General features: G+C 45.0%; 1 protein-coding gene across 1 annotated transcript; it reads right to left on the bottom strand.

Moving 5' to 3' along the window:
• Positions 1–346: 346 nt before the first annotated feature.
• TMPRSS3 (transmembrane serine protease 3) lies at positions 347–19,011 on the bottom strand. The gene is made up of 13 exons (XM_040056190.1): positions 18,994–19,011; positions 17,528–17,672; positions 15,728–15,838; positions 14,693–14,809; positions 13,167–13,290; positions 12,029–12,154; positions 11,285–11,328; positions 9,035–9,200; positions 7,081–7,250; positions 5,678–5,773; positions 4,377–4,519; positions 3,070–3,222; positions 347–364 (listed from the first exon to the last, which is right to left on the bottom strand). Exons 1-13 carry the CDS (start codon positions 19,009–19,011, stop codon positions 347–349), a joined length of 1,431 nt encoding a protein of 476 aa, XP_039912124.1.
• Between the last annotated feature and the right edge of the window lie 1,311 nt (positions 19,012–20,322).

Below are 20,322 nucleotides of genomic sequence, written 5' to 3'. Positions count from 1 at the left end.
ACAGTGAACAACCTGATCTAAAGTTGTTCTAGTCTTTTTCTGCAAAACTTCATCGTGACAGCATTCGGGGTTATCAGTCTCAGCTTTTTTTCCTCCGTGTAAAATTTGTAGCTGACAGTAAACACACATGCTGATCATCCACCATCCATCTGCTTCTTCCACCTGAACCAGGCTGAATGTGCAATGGTTTGCATCAAGTGCAGTTGCCAGTAACCAAAGGAAACGGTAAAAGGGGCTCTGTGAAGGTCCAGAGCTCAGAGCAGGTGGCCAGAGGAATGGGCTGGGTCCTTCTGCAGGGCTGGAGTGTGATGTGGGTGTTGAGGAGCCCAGAGCATGGCTACTCTCCTCAGGTCTGCAGTTCTCTCTGGGGAAAAAAAATAAAATAAAATAAAATAAAATAAAATAAAATAAAATAAAATAAAATAAAATAAAATAAAATAAAATAAAATAAAATAAAATAAAATAAAATAAAATAAAATTATGCATCTGTTGGAAAGGCTGGTGTGACCACCCGTTGAACTCTGAAAGGGTTTTCCCACAGCACTCAGGTTACTGAGGGAACTGAGGGGCTGCTGGAGCCAGTCCTGCCAGTGGGATCATAGAAACATGGAATGGCTTGGGTTGGCTCTCTCACAGAGCAGAATTTCTTCCTAACACCTGATTTAAATCTCCTATATGTTGGTTTGAAGCCCTTCCTCCCAGTCCTGTCACTCCAGGCCCTTGTCAATAGTCTCTCTCCATCTTTCCTGCAGGCTCCCTCAGGCACTGGAAGGTTTCAGTCAGGGCACCCCAAAGCTTCTCTGCTCCAGTTTGCTCTGGGCTGTGCCCCACTACATCTCTGTCAGGTACAAGCCATTCCCTTGGCCCCACTTCCAAAGGCACACTAGTTCTACGGTCTTTAGGTTTGCTTCAGAGTCCATTAAGTGTCTATGTTTACATGCTGCACCTCAAAATCCTTTCTAAGGGAATAAACTAAGGCACTAATGTTTACATCTGAAGGATGTCCATCTGAAAAATTCCCATATTTTAGCATTTGGCTCAACAAAGATTTTGCTTCTTCCTTGATCACTTTATAATGGAGATCTGTGAATTCCTGTGATATGAGCTCTTCGCCCAAAATATTTGTATAGGCAAATAAATCAATGATATATTCAGAGGGAAGAAATTAAGTCATATTACTTGAAATCAAGTAATATTACATGTCTTGAAGATGCAGAAGTATCTTGTTTTCCTGTTTTCTTTGAGTGACAGATAAGCTTGTGATAGCACAAATCTTCATGTGCAATATAAGTTGTGAAAACAGTGTGTGTCATGCAGTATTCAGACGTGGGCTGAGCTGAAATTGCACACATCACCTTATTTTGGGCATCTGCTGGTCTGTGGATGTTTGATATTGGCGGTGTGGTTTGAGGAGGAGGTCTCACATATTCCACAAATGAGGTGGCGGCAGGGGTGGTTTCAGCACGTGCCTGCATGGCTGGATTGCTGGTGCTGGAATGGCACCATTGCTATCCATGCCTTCTCTCACTCCAGCAAGCTGGGTGTTGGAGCAGCAGCTCTGTCTGCGAGGGCAAGGCTGGAGCAGGATGGGGTTGGCCTTGCCACAAAGACATGAAAATCACAATTCAAAGCCTGTGCACAGCTCTCTACCTGTGTCTGCATGTCCAGAATCCTTTCAGGGCACTGGAGGAAGGTTCTCCTGCCTTGCACTTGCCCTTTGTAGTGCCACTTGAGGTGTCCCAGTGCACTTGGCACCATCTGAGCCTTTGTAGGGTATCTGAGCCTATCCATGGGGATGGATGGTGGATGCAACTCAGGGCGAGTACAGATCCTTGTCTTCTGCAGGAACACCTGTGAGCCAGGCAGGACAGCCTGAGATCTCTGAAATGGCTCTGGGTGACCCTGCTCAGGCAGTGGAGCCCACCTGGGAGTCCCACCTGGAGCACAGTGCCTGTCTGTGCTCAGGTGTCTGAACCCATCACCTCTCTGGGTGTCAGTGTCAGTCACAACTCAGTGTCAGCACTGGAGAGGTGCTGACAGCAGCAGAGCTGGTCTCCTTTGACTGGGCCACCCTTGGGTCAGGTGAAGGTGGCTGCAGTTTCCTCTCACTTCCCTGTCTCTGCTCTCCTCTCTTTCCAGCCAACACTCTGTTCCCTCTGCAATTTCTTTGGCCCACTCATCTTCCACTCCCCAGGCTTCTCTGTAGCAGCCCCACAGCTCCAAATCAAGTCACGGAATCACAGAATGTTAGGGTTGGAAGGCAGCTCCAAGATCTGCTCAACCCAACCTCTCCTGCATGGGGCAGGGACGTCTCCCACTATCCCAGGCTGCTCCAGGCCTTATCCAACCTTGCTTTGAACACTGCCAGGGATGGGGCATCCACAACCTCCTTGGACAGCCTGTGCCAAGGACTCACCACCCTCACAGTGAAGAGTTTCTTCCTGTCTAACCTACATTTCCCCTCTTCCAGTCTGTGCCCATTACTCCTTGTCTGTCACTACAGTTCCTGACAGAGTCCTCCTCCATCTTCCCTGTGGCCCCTTCAGACTCTGGAAGGTGCTCTGAGGTCTCCACACAACCTTCTCTTCTTCAGGCTGAACAGGCATGTCTTTCTCAGCCTGTCTTCTTTGTGGAGGTGCTCCAGTCCTCTCATCAACTGTGTGTCCCTTCTCTGGATTTGCTCCAAGAGTTCCATGTCCTTCCTGTCTTGGGGGCACCAGAACTGTACACAATTTAGCCCCCTATGATCTCCTTCCTCAACCCCCATCCCCTGACTCAGCCCTTCCACACCTCCCTGCTCCCTGTGCTGCTCCAGTCCCCCTCCCCTGTGATTCCCACCCCTGTGGATGTGCTGTCCTCTCCTCTCTACCCCCCTGGGGTGCCCCCAAACCCCGCACTAAACCCCTGCACCCTGCTCTGCCCGGGGGCCAGTCCCAATCCCCAAACACCCCCCGGAATTCCGCGTGTCCAGACACCACAGCTCAGCTCCAACAAATGTGGGCTGAACGTCGTGTGGCGCAGGAGGAGCAAAGGGACAACCAGAGGGGGAGGAACAGGGCAAACCCAGACCTCCATCTGCTCGTGGATCCAGTCCAGGAAGGACGTGGTTCGGCTGTAGACGCCCGGCTTGTTCTTCTCTGCACAGCCCACTCCGAAGCTGGTGGTCCCTACCAGCTTCCAGATGCTCATGTCTTCACAGGCTAAAGGGCCCCCACTATCTCCCTGAGGGGAAAAAGAATTAAAACAAATATCAGTGTCCCAGAAAAGGAGGGAAATGTCTGTCTGGGGAGGTAGGGGCAGAGATATAGTCCAGTAATTCAAAATCTCTTGTTTCTGCTCTGTTTTGGGTCCTGGGAAAAACACGTTACAGCAAGACTTGGAGATTTTTGAGACCTGTATGAGACCATATTTTAATTTCCCTGGCTCCTGAGCTGAGCTGAGCCCAAGGTTGCGACACCAAGCTCTCATCTGGCCTCCTTCCCTGCCTGCTCCTGCCTGCTTTTCCAGCCCTTCCCAGACATTTTTGCTATGCAGATTCAACTCAATGGACTTGCATTTCATTACTGAAAACTCTCCACTTCTTTTTTGCTGGGGCAGTTACCTGCCTTAGGAGAATCAGAGCCAGCAGAACAACTGGAAAAAAGGGTATTTGGAGCAAGCCTGTCCCACAGGTGATCAGGACTCCTCCTGTCACGTGGAGCTGTGTGCTGAGCATGCTGCCTTTGGACAGCCCTCCTGGGCAGAGCTGGTGCCAAGAGCCTTTTGGGGTGGTTGTGTGCAAAAAGGGGATGAAATGCAGATCTAGGCACCCGCTGCCTTTGAGATTTTTTTTTTTTTTGTTCCAGGTGTGATTGGGATGGAGCAAATCTGGAAACATGAAGTTCACAGAATCATAGGGAGGCTTGGGTTGGAAGGGACATTGAAGTCTGTGTAGATCCAAGCCTCCTGCTTGGAACAGGGACACATTCCACTAGGAATTCCTTCCCAGCCCTACCTGGCTGCTTTTCACCATGGGCTCTCTGCACCTTGCAGGTCTCTGGAGCTGCTCACAGTGCAGGGAAGTGCAATTCAGTGCAGTGCAGAAGTCACTCTACCAAGGCAGAGAAAGGATGGCATCATGCTGCAGCACATGCAGCAAAACATGTCTTAGGCAATTTTGGCTTCAGAAGTATCAGATAAGGTCCAGAGAAGAAGTATAAAAAGGAAATTGTAACGTGTGAATACACATGGTCAGTGATTGATAATCGTGGTAAGCAGAATAAATGGCACAAAGCCAAATGTTTGCCCAAGAAAAGCCTGGGAGTGCCTTCTGATAACTTATCACTCATGTTTTTCCATTTCCAATGAGCACAGTTGCAGTTTGGAAACTTCCATACCTGGCAGGTGTCCACCCCTCCCTTTAGGAAACCAGCACAAAGCATTGAAGAAGTTATGATCCCACCATAGACATCCCTGTGATTGCAAATCGCATTGGAAATCAGAGGAACACCTGCGTAATTCATGGTGTCGGATGTGTCACCTGTTAAAAAACAGAAAAAAAACCAGACAAAACCTTCCTGTCCTTGAAAATAATCTCCATTTATAAACAGAGAATGTTTTATATACAAAGATTTGGCAAGGAAGATCGAAAGAAACGTGGTTAAGTGACAAGACAGAAGTAAGGCAACTTGGTGTCTCATCACTTACAGAACACAGCAATTGTCCACTCTGTAGAGATGTGGATTATCACAGTGTATAAATATGTAAAATAACATACATAACATAATATGTATATATAAAAATGTAAAATAACAATACAATCTGGACATTGTGTGTTTCCACTTCAAAGCAGACAATAAATGACACTAATGAACTAAGAAACTTGTTGAACATTGTGTTCAATGCTAGTGCCAAAACCCGTTCTGAATTTATCGCCTGTTCTGTTAGTCAACAAATCATCTGATTTACTTTATAAATATTTATTTTATTTCATTCAGAGCCTGAATGGATCCTTTCTACAAACGGGAATATTTGCACACTGCCTATTGTCAGTTTAGGGCTGGTTTGGTTTTTTTTTTTTTTTAATGTGGCAAACCTTGCTTTCATTTTCTCCCCACCTTTGGCTGTTATCTGTGGGTCAGGTAATGTTCTGTTCTTGTTCTCTCAACAACAGGAGCACATTCAGTGACATGAATGAAGAGTGATAAAAACCAATTACCTGACAACTCACCCCTTTTCACGTGAAGTTGGTTCAGTTTATATGATTGATTAACATCACCCATGAGTCATGGTAAAAAAAAAATTCCCTTTTCTTTTTGATGTTGTTTTATCCAATTTCTACATCACCCAACCTGCTTTAAAATACACGTAGGCTTTCTCTAAAAAAAAACTGGATGGTTAATTCTTGCATTCATCCTAAAGGGCACAGCCTGTTTGACTGAGGCTGAGTACAACACAGGGGACATTTTATATGTGTAATTTCCAAATGTTTCAGAGGATACCCATCCATTCCTTGTGATAAGAGTTTGCACAGCACTTCTGCAGTTTGGTTTGTGCATAAAATTTAGTATTATGTCTTCTTTCCCCCTCCAAATATTCCAGAAAATTTAGTGTTAAAAAGTGTCTCAACCAAATCCTAGATTTACTAGATGTTAGATGTATGCATGTAGTGAAATCATCAGCAGACTATTTAAAATACCTCCTTCCACAGTTGCTCCCCATCCTGATACCCAACACATTTTCCCTGCTGGGAAATGTTCACCAAAATTGGGCAGGCAGATCGGTTCAATGTGACCTATTTAAAAAAAAAAAAAAAGTTTATATGCCTCAGAAAAACTGGAAGATTTGGCTTGCAGTGAACTTGTGATGAACACCACCCACTCCCCACATAAATAGCCTAGCAGTTTTCTGCAGGTTTTTTGTCTTGTGGGCAACACTGAGGGCTGGAGACAGCACCCACGGCAGCCCAAAAGAGTTTTGGATATGAAGCAGCACAAGGAGGTGTCAGCAGGTCAATAAATTCAAGAATGAGCAAACAAGACATGCAGCCTAAGGGCAGATCAGAGGCCCCAGGGCTGCTGGGGTGAGACAGGGAGCTGGGTGAGCACGTCCCTGAGAGGTCAAGAAGATTCTTGGAGGGTTCTTTGCTTCCCACCCATCAGCTCACAGAGTTTTGGTGCCTCTGTGCTCTGGGACGTGGAATTTCATGGGAGAGAATCAGTGCTTGATGCTAGCAGGGACAAATGGGTGTTGAGAAAAGGGGGGGGGAAATACAAAATATATCTGGGCAGTTCCCAGTGGTTTCTGTTCTCCACAGTGCAGTGATCCCAGGTCAAGGCATCAAGCCCCCAGAATGGAACACAGGGGGATCATGCTCAGGTGCAGAGCAACTACTGTTCCTTACAGCTTCCCAAAGTTATTTGTAAGCAGAAGAAATCAGCAGTAGCTGAGAGACAAAATAGAACAAAATCAAGCTTAATTTTCATTAAAAGTAACATTTTAAACCATTACAAGAGGACTGATTTAGAAAATGACTGCCTAGATGTGTCAAAGAGCGCCAGCTCCCCTCTGCAGTCAGCTCACAGTGATTAGGAGGTATTGGCAGGTGAGCATTTCAATTCATACAATATTATTACATATTATTTCAACTCATTGTATCAACTGCAGGTAGCATCCTATCAAGAAAATAAATATAGTTTTAATTTAAATCATCATTATATTTGAATTCTCTTCCCTTCTCTTTGAAATTCAAGCTTAATTTTCAGCTTTGGACACTTCTGGATCCCCCAGTACTCACAGAAAGGACATGATAAAAATCTCTATGACCTCCAAGCAGAATGAGGCAGGGTGTTTATTTTAGATAGGAAGAATATTTAGAAAGAATAAAGTTAATGTTTGCCTATTAATAAAGACCTGCAGTAAATCAATACCAGAGTGGACTGGGAACATTTTGCAGCACGTTGTTGCTGTCCATGACTGGATATGGAGCACAGAGGAGGTGCTCACACTGAGGCTGGGGGGTTTCTGCTGGTGTTGTGTGGACAGGGGTGTTTTAGCTGGGAAGGTGAGAAAGTCAAGTGAAATTTCACAGAGATAAATTACCATTGAGAGCAAGAGGTGCTGCCAGTTTCATCAGTGCTATGTCATTCCCCATGGTCTTGGGTTTGTAATTCCGATGGTAAATGATTTTTTCCACTGAGTGTGGGTGAACCTGGGTGTCCTGCTGAGTCACAAAACCGACCTGAACACTCCATGAGCTCGGCAAGTACAGGCTGGAACAAAGAGGTAGAAGAGAGGGTCAAACCTCCAGAAAAATCCTCAGGTTTTTCTAATTGTCCCCTGAGCTTCCTGACCCCATGAAACTCTGCAGGCAAATAACTCCATTCTGCTGAACTGGCTTACCTCTCTATTAATAATGGCTATGATTTGCATTTGATTTTTAAAAATGTAAAAGGGGTGACTAACCTTAGTAAGACACTGGGTCACTGGTACATTATCAGTGCAATTATACATATCTTACTACATATGTGAGAGTTTTTTCCTCAGCCCAGCTGTGTGTGCTCCTGTGAGACCCCACAGCTGCTGCCTGGCACACCTGCACTCAGCCAGACCCCAACAGACCTTGTGGCGAGGTATTTTGAAGGAGAAGCTTTCCTTCTGGAAGGTGTTTCTGCCCCAGCCACGAGCTGGCACATCCTTCAGCCTCCAGCACGTGAGCACCTCCTCTCCTTTTGACCTCATTCCCCTGGGAAAAGGCTTCAGGGATGTGGGTTGTGTTGCCAGCTCTGATCCCCATCACCCTTCAAACACATCACAACCACCTGGATTGGAGGGGACAAAGATTCTAAAATGATAAATTCCTAATTTATTATTTTTATGGCAACACAGGACTCTAAATTGGAGTGAGGCTTTGTCTCTCCCATCTCTTCTCTCTACTGGGTATTAAAGCATCCTACAAGAACTTACTCAGAGGAAGGCATCCATATTGTAGGTGATTAAAAGTGGCCAGACAAATCCAATTTTAGCTGTCTAAATGTCTTTGGTGAAAGTGGCCTGGAGTTTGTAAGAGCAAGAAGTGCTCCTGCACTATTAGCATCAAACAAGACTGCAAAACCAGACAGCTCATTATAAATTTGTTTGTAATTACACAAAGAAGAAGAGTTTAAATAACTATTTAGCATCTATTTACAGCTCAAAGACCTCTTCAGCTGCATAAAAAGGAGCAGTGAGTAAGTGGCAAAGAGCACAAAGCACAGTACAAATAACTAACAATCACTGATTGAGCCTGTCAACTTGAAAAGTATCCTGCAATTTATTTTGGAGCTCCAGTGGATCAGAGAAGCCAAATACAAATTCTGTACATGCAATTTATAGAAATTACAGGTTGGGATACCTAAAATCTAGCACTTAAATCTTGATTTAAGATGTTTTCCCAGGGAGCTGGGAGTGGTCAAGACATCTGGAAGCTGGGGCCCTGGGTTTGGACCATTTCTTGGGAAAGCTTTTTTTCAATAAAGACTTATGCTAAAAGAGAGAGGAATGGCTTAAATGTTATGATGCCTTTTGGGGACTACCTATAAACAGAGGCCAGACAAAATTAAGGGAATAAAAAGCAGTTATATTTATTGAAGGGCCCTCAGGTATATTTCAGGCAGAAGAAGCCTACACCCAAAATGGACAATGGGTCACAGGTTTTCACACTTTTATAAGTTTGGTCCATTTGCACATTGGAGGTTAATCTCCCAAATACAGCCTCAGGTAATGAAGCTATTTACCCCATGTTTGCTCCCCCCAATCCACTTTTGTGTACATTTCTCGGGGCCTGGGACAGTGAGGTGCCCTTGATTCCCAGGCCTGGAGAGGAATTGCGATGTCTGACTAAAAATGGGAAGGCAGCCGCTCACACTGTGCGTGGAGATTAGAGCTATGCACTAAAGAATTACAGGACCAAAAATACAAGAAAAACACGAAAGCTAAAACCCTACGGCACCCGTCACGGGTGAGGCAGCGTGCCCTGCAGGGCGTTTTTAGGAGGAGGGGCGATTTGGGCACTCACTCGTAGACGCAGTGGGCGGCCGTGAGGATCCAGCGCGGGGTGATGACGGAGCCCCCGCACAGGTGGTGGCCCTGGAACTGCAGGCTGACCTGCCAGGGCCACTGCCGGGGCGACGACGCGTTGCCCCCCACGATCCGCGGCCTGTAGCTGGCCCGAGTCCCACACGCTGCCAGGAAGAAAAGGTTACAGTTGTGACGGGTTTAGATCCCAACCGGGCGGAAACACCAACTCATTTAAGCGGTTTCATGAGTTCGCCAATTCCTGCCTCCCAGATTTTAGTGTAGTGGTTTGAGTGTCTCCTAGAATTATTTACTCTTTTTCCTGCTGTGAGATAGGATTAGGAGAAAAGCAAAGCAGGCTCAGACTTGAAAGGTATAAAGGTAGGTTTATTAACAAACACTAAAAGAAGAGAATGAAAATCAAAATGAAAACTTCAAAATACTTCTCCCTGTTCCCAAACTGTTCACTTTCTGTCTTGGGTTATGTAACCAAAAAAAAAAAGAAGTGTATTCTATTTCATCTTTTGGGGAGATGTTTTTTCCTTATCTCTTGTAACTCCAGGGGGGAGGGAGATGGATGCCTTCTGATAATGGCCCAGCCATTCAAACCAGGTGGGGCAGTGTTTCTTATCTCTTTCACCACTCCTCCATCCTCCAGGGCGGCATCTTCTGATGATGGGCCATCAGGGCCCACCAATGACATGACACATTCCATCATCCCACTGGGAGATTCTCCACACAGTGGGGAGGAGCCAGCTGTTCCTAACTAGATAAAAACTGGGACTGAAGACCACCAGGTATTCCATTTTTTTCCACTGGATGCCCAGAGGAAGACCGGACCCATCTCGTCACTACTGGATTTTCTGCAGGACCGTCTCTACTCCACAGAACCACATCTGTTACTCCAGGAGGATTTATTTAGACTGCTTCCAACACCCTGACCACCATGGTGTCAGGTTGTATCCCTGACTCTGTCAGGGTTTTTCAGGATTTTTGTTTGCTTGCTGGCTTGTTTGTGGGGTTGTGGGGGTTTTTTTGTGGGTTTTTTTTTTTTTTTTTTTTTGCTACTACATTTGTGTGGGTTTTTTTGTGGTTTTTGGGGTTTTTTTTAATATATTCCTAGTAAAGAACTGTTACTCCTATTCCCATATCTTTGCCTGAAAGCCCCTAATTACAAAATTATAATAATTTGGAGGGAAGGGGGTTTACAATCTCCATTCCAAGGGAAACTTTAGCTTTCCCTGGCAGACACCTGTCTTTCAAAACCAAGACACATTCCCACTGACAACATAAAGAGACAAGACCTGGAACTCTTGGTCAGTTCACCACCCATAAAATAGTCTTTCATCAGTTCATTTAGAGAGAGAAGTCTCTTTTAGTCTGCCATGGAATTTCCCCACTGACAACTCAGAACAGTTTTCTTGTGGGCTTTAATTCTGACAAAAACCAGCCACCCGGAAACCCGCTTTTGTGAAGTCCCTCCCATTGGCAGCTTTCCTGCAAGCTGCATGTGGGTCATGGACACAACTGGGGTGTGTTTCCAGAGAGGAAACACAGCCCTGCTTTGGGTCACATTCAGCCCCTCTTCTCCCAGCCTGGCTGAGGGTGGGATGTCTCCGCAGCTGGAGCATCTCCACTCCATCCCCATGGCCACATCCCAGAGGTTTCTCCTTCTCCTCCCCATCCCTGCAGGTCATTCATGGTCTGGGGGCTGTGGGCTCCATGTCTCTCCCTTCCCTGCAGCTGCAGTGCTCAGCTGAGCTGTAAAACTCCCCCTGCTCTGCTCTCCTTCATCCTCAGGGTCCCACACGGGCTGGCTCAAGCATCTCCTCTCCCCTCATGGTGATTTTGCTATTGTATTTTGATTTTTCATATCCCAATCTGAAAACCAGGTGGCATGGAGGTGTGGGATGAAAATTCAATTAAGGCAGAATTTCCGTTTTCCTGCCAAGATGCCAAAGACTTGTAATTACAGTATGAGTCCATGGACTCAACACAGGATCCTTAAATATACACTTCCTACTGGGATTCTCACTGAAATGCTCCTGCTATCTGATGCTCCCAATCTGCCCTCAGCCTATTTTCACTTTCTGAAATTCCTTCAAATTTTACATAAAAAAACCAATTTTTCTCTGGTGTGATAAATTGATAATATAACATGCCCTGAGTACACCATTACTCCCAACTCTTGCCATGCAGTGTATAAAGAAGGATAGTTTCTGCTTTTATTTTCACTTTGTCTGATTCTTACCCAAACACTTTAAGATGATCACATTGCCAGAAGTGCACTCCTCCCTGAGATAAGACAGTGCAGCATTAGTCCCAATTCACAAATGCCTTGGATCTTTTTCAATATTACATAATTTTCCTGTGCACATAAATATAAGTAACTCATATATTGAAGGAGGTACAAAGGAATGAACTCATCCAGTCTAATCAGGGATTTTAACTGAGGCACTGAAGTCGGGAGCTTGGCCACCATCAGGAGGCTGCAGACCATCTGCTGCCCTGCTGAAGAGGGGTTCACTCTTCCACGAGGGAAGGCTCATCAGCAGGCCTGAAGTCTCCTTGGATCCATTGCTCCCTTCTCACTGGAAGGTAACTAAGGAAAACCAGCATCTGTCAGGAGGAATAAATGGACCATGAAGGGTTCATAAACCCACTGGGAAATGTATAAGGGTCTGCAAACTGAAACAAACTGCTCCATAATGGAAAAACAGAAGTGCCTGGTGCCTACCCATTTGCAAAAAATGGCATCATGGGACAAGCAGTCATTTCAAACAGGTCATTTGAAAGCCTTTGTTGAGTTTAATGGGTCTTGGAACAGACTCTTGGTTCATGTTCCAGCAAGGCTGCTGCTGAACCTCAGTCTAGCATGCGTAACACCACCAAACACTCACAAAGTACTGCATGCCTGAAAAAACAGCAGCCATCCCAAACTATCAGTAATTCCCCTTCTATTGATTGCTCTCTTCCTGAAGCAGCTGAGGCATACCTGAGGTTGGTGGCATTGTGCAGGGATGTCACTTGATCAGCTGAGAACCAGTGGCTGAGGGACACGAAATGTCTTTGGAACTGTTTTTCGACTGCAGCCACGGGCAGGTAACCCGAACTAACGTAACTGCAAATAAACCATAAACACAGCTTCCCCAGACAGCATTGCAGCAATCTGCTGAAATAATTCACCAGATCTGCTAATGAAAACCACAATAATCAGATTCTGGCATTGGATAAAAGTAATTCTATCCTCCCCCTATGCTCCTTACCGCGTGCATGTATTTTTGACATAATCATGTGTGGAAACCACATGTGCTCAGATGCATTTAACTGGCAGAGAAAGTAAATTTTAATTGTAATATTACAATGAGGCTTTTCATTGTATGTGGTTGGCACATTTCCTGAGGCATTAACAAGCTCATTGTCTCCTTGTTCTAGAGTCATGTTTTGCGGCAGGGAGGATGAATAATTTTAAATTTTTTCTTCTCTTCTTTGTTGAAAAATTGAGATGTATTTTATCCTAAAGGCAACGAGAAATTGTTCAAAGGAGGTTTTTACTTCTAACTATAACAGAAATCAGAACGATGCCATGATAAGAAATAATACAGCATCATGCAAAATCATGACTTCAAATCTTTCTCAATTTTGTGAAAGTTTGTGAAAGAAATGGTGCTCTTCCAGGAATGGGATCAATCCAGCAAGAACTTCCTTGCCATGTTCTTCTCTAATTATGAGGTGGGCCTTAACTCCTATCAGATGTCATGACATGAATTGTGTATACAATTTACCCACGGGGGAAGTAAAAGAAGGGGGAAATGTTTTTAGTGCCTCTCTGACAGGCTACTAGAGTGACAAACAGGATTTGGGCACCTGCGTCACACAGGGAAGATTTAGCCCAGCCATTACATTTAGCCGTCATGCAGGATTTATATCAGTAATAAAAGGTATTTGCCATGTACATGCACTCAGAACTATTTCCCACATCATCTCAAATCTCCTCAACCATATCACTGGTGAAGGTGCGTTGTTAAGTCATTTCTAAGGCACAAATTAACACAAAGTTCCACTAGAAAGACTGAAAGCCTCAGAGTTTGTTCAAAATGCCAAATAAAGCTGCTGGCACTTGGTGTCCATACCTTGAGAAGCCCAGGTGTTTGCAGGTCGTGTTCCCATACTCTGCCCTCCAGTCGTCGGAGCACACCGTGCGCCAGGACCCGAAGGTGAACACTTGCAGCACTGCCCTCTTCCCACTCAGCCTGACTTTGAGATTCAGGACAAGAAACGACTCAGTGAGCTGTGAAGATGAACATCAGGCACACAACAGGCAAACCACAGTGCCAAGGCACCGCTGTGGCGTCCGTGTTTTCTGGCTCGCTGGGTTTTTACTGCTTGTCTTTTTCATCATTTGGATTCTTTGGCGGAATTTTTTTGTGCTTTATTTTTTTTCCCCTCGCGTTAGAGAAGGGAACTAACGTACTCTGAGCTAGGACAAAAAAAATCTTGGCTCATGGGAATGTCAGCTGTAATACAGGTGGTGGAGGCTGCCTGGCCCTCCAGCGAGCTTTAAGCAAGTCTTGCTGATTGCAATGAGCTGGAGCTGCAGATGCTTTGCCCTGAGGAAAGCCATGGTCAAGGTAAGGGATGGAAGGTGCTGGGCACCTCCTGAGTCAGAGAGGTGGCTGCACTTGTGCCCAGCTGTCCTGGACCTGGGAAAGGGCACATCTGTGTGGTGTTTTCAGGGAGAAGGGAGGCCATGCATGGTATCGCCGCTGAACAGGGCTTTCCCACACGTGTCCACAATTCCAGTGTTATGGAATTGCAAAGGGAGACAGGAAAAGCAGAGGTATTGCCACTGGCTCCACAGAGGCCTCAAGGCTCCCTGGGGAAAACTCTCCAAATTGTGCAAAACTCTCCAAATTGTGCAGGGTTAGCTGGGGCCAAAAGCTTGTGGTTCTTGTCATTCCTCCTATTGCACAGATGGAAAGATGTGCTGCCTCCTTACCTGTAGGTACAGGAGCCAGGATTACAAGTGCACTGAGCTAAACCCCAGTTATTCTGTCTATTAATATTAGAGTCCTTTCCCTCCAGTGGCTGTGAACACCACCTTCCATAGCACAGGACAGGGAAGTACCATTTAAATCATCCCTGTGATTCCCCAAAACTACCACAGAGAGATAGTCAGAAAGAAGTTATACATTTCACACGTGAAGCAGCAAACTCTGCAGCACTGAATGCGCAAAAGGCTGATTTCTCCCATTCCCACATCCCACCAGGCTTCTGCAGTCTTCAAGACCGACAAAGCACAATGGTGTGCCAGTGAACACAGAGCTCTGTATTTACACACCATGAGGCAGCAGGGTTACACCTGGCAGGCAGAGGAATTGTGAGCAGTCAAAAAGCATCTGGGCTTCTAATGGAGAAAATTATCAAAATGGCAGTGACAATATCCAGCAATCATCACATTTATCTAAAAAACAGTTTGATTTTTCATACACTGTAAATCAGTACCTCAGAGAGGTTGTTCCTCTGAAGTGGTGATTTAGATATTCCATTGGTCTTTGCCTTTCCTGTCTCACCCAAACTCTTTACAACAAGCATTCCTTGACAGCTTGCCAATTCTACAGGAGGAGGTAGGAGGGATTTATGATCAAAATTAAATTACCACATCTGTACTCATCCTCCCCTTCTTTACAGTTGAAGACACCATTGCACCTGGCTGATTTCTGGATACACTTAAAGGACGATCGACAGCGAAACTTCCCAATGCAGTTGTACTGGACTAAAAGGAATGAAAGAACACAGGACAAGGAAAACACGCTGGGATTTCAATTTAACACTTCTGCATTCCATTATCTGTCCAGATTTCAGTCTTGCTAAGGAAAAGCCAGCTCCTGTCCTCCAGGAACCTTTGAAATACAACCTGGAGGTTGCTACATGGTGCTGCTAAATCTCATTTATTAGTAATGGCTCGTGGGAGGAGTCAGCCTTGCTGTGTGTGCTGATTCCTTCCCAGCTCCCTCTACACAGTTTAAGTTTCACTGAAGGATGAGTTCCCACCTGGTGCCTCAGACCCTGAGCAGCAAATTCGGGAGACCCTTGGAAATTAGGGAGACCCTTGGAAAACAAATCCAGTGCTCACCCTTCCCAAGGGGATGCCTCAACCTCCCACAAGCTGATCCCTATTCCAGGTGTGGAGACACATCAACATATTTGACCCCTGGACCCAGGCAGGTCACACTTCCCAGCCACAACTAAACTCATTCTGCATTTCCTCTTCCTTTGTAGAAGTTGTTTTTGTTAGGGGAAAGTTCTTGAATTCTTCAAAAGCAAACTTGGAGAAGTGAATTACAAGACAAAAATATGGTGTGGGCTACCCACAGGGGTTTGGTTTTTTTTATCTCCAGTTTCTAAACTCAGCTCATTCCTCGAGGGGGGCTGATAAAATTTTTCTAGAGAAAGGTTTCCTGAAGCTGCAGGTTCCCCAGTGTTGCAAATATTACACCAATCCTTGCAGGAGTGCCAGACCTATTTCATCCCTACATGTAAATAAAATTTAAAGCCATCACATCAACAAGATTTTTTACTTCCCCAAACAAGCCACAGTAGCAGTTCAATTCCATTCTCAGTAAAAGGCTCATGAAAAATTAAGCATTTGAATAGTTAAGTGAGAACTTAATGAATAACTAAGGGTACTCACCACCCAGGCCAATGGCAGCTGCTAGGGTTACTGCAAGGAATAAACCACAGATATATGGGAAGTATTTTAGGGAGACAAGAGCATGGCACATTGAAGGTGGTTCAATATCTCCTGGAAAACAAACAGGGAGAAAGGTTCTGTGAGATTAAACCAGTGGAGTTTGCAACGAAGAAGATTTATCTAACATTAAACTAGATGTCATCAATAAATCCTGGATATATTTTATGAGATGACCTCACCTGAAGGGATTTGGATTTGCTCTTTCAGGGAATGAGAAGGTTCAAAATACTTTGGGGCTTCTGCTGCTCTCAGACTTCCCTTGAGCATTTGCTTTGGGTGGATGTGACTTGTGCCCCTGCAGAGCACCTGGCCTGTCCTCAATGAGATCAACAATGTGAGCTCCAAATTTTCATTTTCATTAGCTACATCAGACTGGGAGCTTCTCAAGCATATGAGCTCTTCTGCTGAAAACTTGAGTCCTGGGATAAAAATGAAATTCAGACCTGTTCTGTCTGTGTAATTAAACCTGTGTGTAGAAGCTTTCTCCCTGTTTGTTTTCCAGGAGATATTGAACCACCTTCAATGTATTCTACATTCTTCTATAACTAAAAAACTAAACTGCACTAACCCATGACAGCAGCTCATAAATAGAATTTCAAGACAAGGAGGAAAGTCACTGGACCCTTTGGACTTGGAATCAAGGTTAACTGAAAATTATTGAAAGCTACATTTGCAAAAGAGGCAGGATTCTCTAACTAGTCTCAAAATCTGTGAAAAGTGATCTGTTCAAAGTTTTGCTATAAGGACAAGAAGAGAACTGAGTGATGGGTCGAGGCTGAGTCTTGAGTTTTCAAGTACAAAAAGATGCACCTAAAATTAGAATGTACATGAGCAGTTATTGCTGAATACATTTCATGAGCTGGACCTGTTTACCAACCACTGACCTCCAGAGCTGACCTCTACTTAGTGGTATTGCCAGTCTGGAAGACAATGAGAGATTCTGCTGAAAATAATGAGTGCTTCACGTGTCTCAAATGTATTCTGATACACAAAGGGCAAACTGTGGGGAAATAGCAAACACAGCTGGGTCACAGGTGCACACAGGAACTGGCAGAACCTCGTCTTTAATTTTAGTTCGTACATCTCTTCACTTCCCCGTTCCTCAGGCTTAATAATTGAGATTGGCAGATACAATCAGTCAAGGATAATAAGGAGTGTCTCCAAGGGTTTATAGACTCTCTAGTAAACCCCAGCTTCCTCAGCCTCTCAGGAGCAGCTGAATAACTGGTTTTGGCAATGGAGTTGGTATCTGGTAATGACAAAAATCTTAGACAGCTGTAGCAGCTAATGGACTAGAAAATTAAATTGCTCTATTTTCACTCTGGAAGCTCAGCCTGTCTCTGTCAGAACCTGTGGTTATTTTGAAACCTGTGGGAAGCAGCAAACAGACACGCTAATCCTCCAAGGCTGCTGCACTTCATATTCAGGTTTTTTAATGGCCCAGTTTCCAGGTTGGCGAAATTTCAAACAAACCATTCAAAAATGTGTCTGAAAAGTGTGGGGAAACATTTGCTCGTGTGCGAATAATCCGGCTGTGAAAAATGCTCAAAATGCTCGAGCGTGCAGGTCGACACAAGATGCCATCACACCCCTGGGCTGACAAACCTCACACCGGGGGGAGGGAGGTCGTGTTTCCTCCTCCTCGGGGCGATTGCTCACTCTGGGTGGGCAAGCACAGTTTGGCACACAGTGGCCACTGGGATTGCAAAGGTCAAAGGGCTCTCAAAGGGTTGCCCCTACCAGATTCATCTGCACTCGGGTCCACTCTTGCTTGTGGTATGAAGAAAAACCTTTTGAAGGTAAACTGAATTTGTGGTACTGGCGGTTCATCTTCGGCGACGGAGATGATTTCAAGACTTCCAGCTGTGGGATTTGTCTCTTGAACCTGACTCAACAGGAGAGGAAAAAAAAAAAAAAAAAAAAGAGGAAAAAAAAAAAAAAAAGTAAAAAGAAAGAAGATTGTGTTATAATGCTGTCATAAAGTCACAGAATGGTTTGGGTTGGAAGGGACCCTAAAGATCATCCTGTTCCACCCCCTGACATGGGCAGGGACACCTTCCACTATTCCAGGTGCTCCAAGCCCCATCCAACCTGGTCTTGGACACTTCCAGGGATCCAGGGGCAGCCGCAGCCTCTCTGGGCACCCTGTGCCAGAGCCTCACAACACTCACAGTGAAGAGTTTCTTGCTAATATCTCATCTAAACCTTCTTGTAGCCCCCTTTGGGTACTGGCAGGCCACAACGAGGTCTCTTTGGAGCCTTCTCCAGGATGAACAACACCAGCTCTCTCAGCCCTTCCTCACAGCAGAGATGCTCCAGCCCTCTAAGCATCTTTCTGTCCTCCTCTGGACTCACCCCAGCAAGGTCCATGTCCTTTCTGCGCTGGGGACCTCAGAGCTGGACACAGTACATTGTTATGTACTTAATTTTCATGAGAGAAGGACTTATAATTAATTTATCAGCCAACTACTGAGGTTAATTTTTGTTCAGATTTGTCTAAGCACCGGAGCTACTTCTACTAACTCACACTGTGGGTGTGAATCCATCCCCTGCTCTGTAATTGCAATAGAAAACAAGAGGAAGACTAAAATGCATAGGACAGCAGCACAGCGCCTGACAGGATCCTCATTCAGGGGAATTTTACTTCAGTAAAGTTTTGATTACGTACTACAGGGAAAAAAAAATAAAGTTAGCTACACTAGAATTTGGGGAAAATAAATTTGAAATGCTAATTTCTTACTCTGGTTCTGCACAATGGCAAAAGGAATCAGATTTTTTAACTCGGAGTGGTGTGAAATAGGTCCAGGTTTGTTAAAGACAGTGGAGCTGGTAAGCTGTAAAAGCAGCATCTTTGCAGAGTCGTGTCCCAGAAAATGCTTACAGTGACACATTTTAGGCAAAGAATACATGTTTTATATGTGACATTATATCTAAAATGAAATATAACCTGGAGAATTTTTTCACCTTTCAGCAATAAGGGTTATGCTCCTTCATTTGGCAAAATTTCACCTACATTTCAATGAGCATAAATTAAACTTTGCAGAGAATCTGCCAGCATGATTGTTAAATATTAAAACCAAAAAAGCCTTCCAGCTGGTGCGAAATTTGCCCAGCAGGAAACAAAACAGCATTGTGAACTAAATTACATGCAAGCCAAACGCTGACATTATTCAGGGGCTATCACACGCTCCCAAAGCTTCACTCACCTCTTCCTGAGAAGTCATAATTAGAAGCAAAACTGTTTTCCCTCTTCATTATCAAAAGCAACCCAAAGGAAATGAGGAGTTTGCTGAGCCCCTCTGCCCGGGGCCGTCGCGGCCGTTTCCAGCCGGCCGTCGCGCACAGCCCGTGTAACCCAACCTGGAGAGGGGTATCGGGTGGCCCCGGATGGCATGGCTACGGAAAGGGGCAGATAAAAATTCAGCACGCTGTTTAATTAGCCTCAGAACACCAGGCAACGCTGTGGGATTTGCAAAACCTTCCCGTAACCCCCTAGCCAAGGAGCCCCACTGATGGAGTCCTGGGCACGGAGGATTTCAGACTTTCTGTTCTGACAGGCACTGACCCCCAAGAAAACACTGCATTTGACCTGAGGCCGTGAAGAAGGATCCCAAAATTGAGTGACAGCACTGGGATCATGGGTGTCCAGTTTGAATAGAAGTGTGTGATATCACAGGGTGCAAAACTTAGAGTTTAAGATTTTAGAATAGAGTAATAAATAAAAAGCAAGATGGAGGTTTTAGGGCAGAGGCTGAGTTCTTTTTCACCTTCCTCTTCATGGGTCTAGGTGGTATTTTTTAATTGGATAAAAGAATCCACATTGCGGGCCACAGGTTATTGGGTTAAAAGTAAAAATAATTTTGGTATCATTTCTTAATTGGACAGTTTATCCTTAAAAGGCCCTTTTTAGTTTGTTAGCTTGAAGTGCTGTAGCACTCACAGTTTGTGAGACTGTAACGTAGATAAGAATTAATAAACATCTGAGTCTAAACAAGAAATACTGTCTCGTGCATTTGATCCTGACTGGCAAAAAGAAGAAAAAAGCAACACCCCACAAGCACCATGTGAGGGCTTGCTCATCCTCTGTCAAAACCAAGGGCCTTGAACACCAGGAGCTGTGGGTGGCAGAGAGCAGCAGCCCCAGGGCTTCAATTCTTCAGCACACAAAGCTCACAGACTCACCTTGCTCCTCCTTTGCTCGGTTTAAGCCTTCGCAGTGTGCCTGCACAGGGTTTTTGAAAAAGCAGCACCTCGTGTTGCTGAATGAACAACTCAGATGTACTCTGGGATTTAGAAAATGGAAATGTACACTCAGCTGCAAGGAAAGTTCAAGAGTAGTGATAATTTGGCTGGGTTGTCTTCACTTGGAAGAGATGTTCCTGACAGAGGGAAGGGTGGAGGGAAGAAGAAGGGAGAGTGATGCAAAAAGTCACAAGAGTGTAAGTGGAACAAGGCTCCTGAGAGGCCAGGGAGGAAGTGAGAGTTTTCCATTATAAAATCCATGTCTCTGGAACATGGCTGAGAGAAGCTCTTCA

This window comes from Hirundo rustica, chromosome 2, assembly GCF_015227805.2.
Source record: "Hirundo rustica isolate bHirRus1 chromosome 2, bHirRus1.pri.v3, whole genome shotgun sequence".
Taxonomy (NCBI): Eukaryota; Metazoa; Chordata; class Aves; order Passeriformes; family Hirundinidae; genus Hirundo; species Hirundo rustica.
This window is presented reverse-complemented; position numbering and strand designations above follow the sequence as displayed.

Coding starts and splice junctions, on each gene's coding strand:
- TMPRSS3 (XM_040056190.1), bottom strand. Junction 13,291..14,692: donor GGAGGATGAGTACAGATGTG/GTAATTTAATTT, acceptor TGAATCTCAAAG/TCAGGCTGAGTGGGAAGAGG. Junction 9,201..11,284: donor GATCATCTTAAAGTGTTTGG/GTAAGAATCAGA, acceptor TCTTCCTGGCAG/CGTGTGGGACTCGGGCCAGC.